Below are 4,646 nucleotides of genomic sequence, written 5' to 3' on the forward strand. Positions count from 1 at the left end.
TCTGTGTGTCTATCTGCGTGCCACACCCCACCCTTTTTCTCCCCATCCTGCTCTCCACAGACCGACACACACACACACAGAGAGACCAATGGAGACAAAAGGTAAACATTCGCATAGTTTTTTTATGCATCCGCTCCCTCCTCCCGCCTGCGTGTGCGTGCGTGTGAAGGGGCGAGGGCGGGGAGGGGCGGGGGACGGGGGAGCGGGCGAGTTGAGCAGATGCATAGAGTATCCCCCCTCCCCTCTCCCCCTGGCTAACCCCACTATCCGTTGACTGTCTTCCTCAATCCCGCCACCTCGTTTAAACGTTCCGAAGAAGGGAGCCCGGCAAAGGTGGTGGAGGACAACCAAAGAAGTTAGGCAGAGTCCAATAGTGGACGCACTGCTGCTGGCGTGGGGGGGAGGAGGGAGAAGAGGAGGAAACGCCGAGGATTTGGGGGGGGGTGCAGTAAAGTGAGCGAGAGCCTGTCGTCTGTCCCCCACCCATCAAGGCCTGTCTCCAGCACGTACAGATCGACATATGGGCAGACGGTCAAATACGTGTATACATCCACACACACACACACACAACCTGCACCCCCCCCCCCGCCCGCCCCTCCCTTGTCACCGATATGTATGATCTTTTACTTGCGAGCCAGCATGCGCACGGTGCTCTTGAGGTGCTTGCACACAAACGCTTGTTGGATCGCGGACTCCCTCCAAAACTTGTAGCGGTCCTTAGCGGAGAAGTGCCCAGATTCCATGTCCATGTTCAACAGTATCTCGTTGTTGTCTGTTTTATACTCACGCAGCTTGCTCACCCACTTGGCTGGCTCCCAGTAGGCAACACGGGGGTCATGAAGGCCGGACTGTATCATTATGTTTGGATAATCCTGTGCGCGAATGTTGTCCATGGGGCTGTAGCTCAGCATGTAGTCGAAGTACTTGTACTCGTTCGGGTTGCCCCACTCCTCCCACTCACCGGTGGTAAGAGGAATGCTGGGGTCGCACATGGTCGTCATGACATCCACAAATGGAACGCCGGTGAGGGCCGCTTTGAAGAGATCAGGGCGCATGTTCAGCACTGCACCAATGAGCAGACCGCCGGCGCTACGCCCCTCACAGGCCAGCTGCGACGGCGTCGTCATCCCTGCGTCCACCAAATACTCGGCTGCAGCGATGAAGTCCGAAAAGGTGTTGCGCTTCGTGAGGTACTTGGCGCCGATCTCGTACCACGCACGGCCCATCTCACTGCCGCCGCGGATGTGAGCCACGACATATATCATGCCACGATCACAGTAAGGGAGGTACTTGATGTTGAACTGGGGATCTACACAGAGGCCGTAGCTGCCGTATCCGTAAAGCATGCACGGCTGGGGCCGACTCACATCGAGGTCCTTGTGATACACAATCGAGAGTGGGATCTGAGTCCGATCCGGCGCGGTGGCGAAGCGGCGTTCAACCTTGTAATTGCCAGCATCAAAACCACCGCCGACCTCGCGCACCTTCACCACGGTGCGAGAGTGATCCTGTGGGCTGACGTCAAACCAGGTGTTTGGTGTGGCAAAGGATGAGTACTCCATGCGGAATGTCGGCTCTTCAAACTCGACCATCTGCGACTCCACGAGGTGCACCGTGAAGACCGGCTCCTCCATCTCCACCTCACGCAGCCCGACGTCGGCTTTGAAGACGCCATCTTTTGGGTCCACCATCATCGTCCAGAGACGCGTCAGGCCGGCGCGGCGACCTGCCACGACGAGGTACCGAGCGCGCACAGCGATGTTCTCCATGAACACCTCCTCGCGGTGACCCACCAATACGTTAGACCAGTCGCTTGGCTGCTCGCGCAGCGCCATGACAAGCTTGTGGTTCACCGCTCCTCCCTCGTTGGTGAGGATGATAAGATGTTCGGCGTCATGCATATGCACATCGTAGCGTACACCCTTCTCGCGCGGCCGCACAATCTCGAGCGTTGTGCAGCTGTTGCCCTTGCGCAAATCGAGGAGGTGCATCTCCGTCGTCTCCGACGACTGTGAGCCGATGCAGAGTGTGTTCTTGTCTGCGGACTTGTATATAAAAGCGCTGAAGAGTGGGTTATCTTCAGTATAAAGGCAGACATCCTCGGATTGTGGCTGTCCCATAATGTGGCGCCACACCTTGTTGTCGCGCAGCGTCTCATCCTTGGTCAAGTAAAAGAGAGAGGTGTGATCTGGGCCCCAGACGATCTCGCCATTGGTGCCGCACAACGTGTCCACAATGTTCGCGTGCGGGTCGGATAGCCTCTTGAACTTGATGGAGTACACTTCGTTACCGCTCATGTCCACAGAGAAGGCCACGAGGTCGTGTGCCGGTGCCGCCACCTCCACGTCCATAACATCACAGAACGGCTGACCTTCAGCAACCTCGTTCACATCGATGATGACCTGTTCTGCTGCGGCATCACCGGGCGTCTTGTCTTTGGAGACGCGGCAATACAGCTTGTACGACTTACCCTTCACCTCGCGGGTGTAGTAGCGGTACGGGCCATCCACGTACGCGGCGGATGTGTCGTCTTCCTGAATGTGGGAAATATGCTCCGTGTAGATGTCATCGCGCAACTGCGCTGTGTCGGCGCTGCACGCCTCAAAGTAGGCCTTTTCTTTATTGAGATGCTCAATCACGGCTGGGTCCTTGCGTTTGTCGTCGCGCATCCAAAAATACGGGTCCTCCCGAAAGCGCGGCGGGTTCATCGGGTTCGGGCCGCGGTCCTCACCCTTCACATAGCCAAATGTGACACGGTGAGGCTTCTTGATGGCGACGGGCGGCTTCGAGACGCCAGTGCTGACATTGTCTGACGACATCGGAAAATAATAGGGGGTGGGGGAAGGAGGGGCGCGAAGGCTTTGCCTGTGTGCGCCTGTCTGTGTATGTGTGTGTGTGTGTGTCTGTCTGTCTGTCTGTGTGTGTGAAGCGCGAAAGGCTTACGGCGGTATGACGGGAGGGATGATAGTTGCTGGGAACAGGTGTGGGTTACTCTGGTGGGGGGAGGGAGGGGGGATATATTACAGCGATCGATAGGAGTGAGAGGGGAGAGAGGGGGAGAGGGGGAGAGGGAGGGGATGGGGAGGAGACGAGGGTGAGTGAGTCTATGGCTGTGCTGGCGGTGGTGGTGACGATGATATCGTTTGACGAGCAATGAATCAGAAAAGGCAGCAATGAACGTGCGTCGGACCCAGTCGGGGCGGGGGCGGAGGAGAGAGAGAGAAGGGAGAAGGGGGAAAAAGACGAGAAAGGCTGCGGGCTCCTTCCGTTTATTTTTTGTTGCTGTGAGACACCTCACGTGATTTGTCACGAGAGCGTACATGTGCACTTAGAAAAATGCGTTTTTTTTTGCTGATTCGCACCGGGGAGGGGGGGAGAGGCGCGGGGGCAATACGTGTTCGTTGTTGTTGTTTTCTTGGGGGGAGGGGGAGGGGGCTGTGGTGTTAATGAACATCGGATAAATCTTAGCAGTGTGTGCTCTTCCATTCCCATTACCACTGCCGTTACACACACACACACATACACACACACACACACACACATATGTATATGTGTATATACACATGTATATATGTATATATATCGGCAAAGCACGTATCGTGTATATACACTATGGAGATAGCGCAGATACACTCATCCCCTCCACACCAGTTAACCTCAACAACCAGCAGAAGCAACAGTAGCAGAGGAGTGTGTGTGTGTGTGTGTGCGCGTCGGGGAAGGGAAGGGAGGAGGATTGTTATAAAAAGCAGAGGGACGTTTCTCCATTGAAGTGGGGGGGGGGGGGCACAGCAACCTGTGCGTGTGCCCCCCTCTCTCTCCCTCACACACACACACACACACACTTTTTTTTTGAGGGGTGGGAGGGACTACTTCGTTCATAGACCACCTAGTTCTTGCGCCGTGTCACATGGTCATAGATAACAACTTGCAGGTAGTCTTTACAGGGCACAACGGTTCGACTACAGTGCTCACCGGGTGATAAAGCGTTCGGATCTACGTGGATGGCCTTGCGGTCGCGCTTATGCTTCATGACGAGCCCCAGTGAACTGTCGGCGAGCACCTGGAAAGTAGGGCTGTTATTGTAGAAGAGTGTGTGTGTCTTCCAGTTGTAGTAGCTCAGATCACTCCGTCTCGGCAACAGTTTTTTCTCCCGCTTGAAGTAAACCTCAAAGTCTTCGCTGCGCAGCCGGTGACCGTAGTCGATGTAGGCAGACACCTCTTGCCCATTTACGTGATCGCGCAGAAATAGCACCGTCGCCAGCTTTCCCGTGCGCACGAGCTCCTCGCGCTTGGCAAGCGCCGTCAGCAGTGGGCTGTCACTCACATCCTTGCCAGCGTGCGTGATAACCTCGGTGCTCTCGCGTCGCTTAAGCTGCCCCGTGCGAGCGAGCTGCTGCGCGGCCTCGAATTCTTCCCGGCTGAGCACATCCTTGCCTTTGTATCCCAACTCCACAATCTTTCGCGCGGCATCCTGGTCCTCAAGATAAAAAAGGTCATCGCATGTGACTTGTTCATCCAAGTACTCCTCGTACGTGTCAAAATCTAATACGTTTCTGTCAGACGCATCGTGCTCAAGGGACGCCATGTTGATCCTATTGTGTGTGTGTGTGGGGGTGGGGTGGGGTGGGGGAGGGGGAGGGGAG

At 56.0% G+C, this 4,646-nt stretch overlaps 2 protein-coding genes across 2 annotated transcripts; both read right to left on the reverse strand.

Annotated features, from left to right (window-relative positions):
- Nucleotides 1-623: 623 nt before the first annotated feature.
- On the reverse strand, nt 624-2,819 carry JKF63_06952 (uncharacterized protein; the record flags this gene model as incomplete). Its single annotated transcript, XM_067902899.1, has 1 exon — nt 624-2,819. The coding sequence occupies one exon, from the start codon at nt 2,817-2,819 to the stop codon at nt 624-626; it is 2,196 nt and encodes a 731-aa protein (XP_067759258.1).
- Nucleotides 2,820-3,889: 1,070 nt separating this feature from the next.
- On the reverse strand, nt 3,890-4,588 carry JKF63_06953 (uncharacterized protein; the record flags this gene model as incomplete). Its single annotated transcript, XM_067902900.1, has 1 exon — nt 3,890-4,588. One exon carries the CDS (start codon nt 4,586-4,588, stop codon nt 3,890-3,892), a length of 699 nt encoding a protein of 232 aa, XP_067759259.1.
- Between the last annotated feature and the right edge of the window lie 58 nt (nt 4,589-4,646).

Source organism: Porcisia hertigi, chromosome 9 (assembly GCF_017918235.1).
Source record: "Porcisia hertigi strain C119 chromosome 9, whole genome shotgun sequence".
Lineage (NCBI taxonomy): Eukaryota > Euglenozoa > Kinetoplastea > Trypanosomatida > Trypanosomatidae > Porcisia > Porcisia hertigi.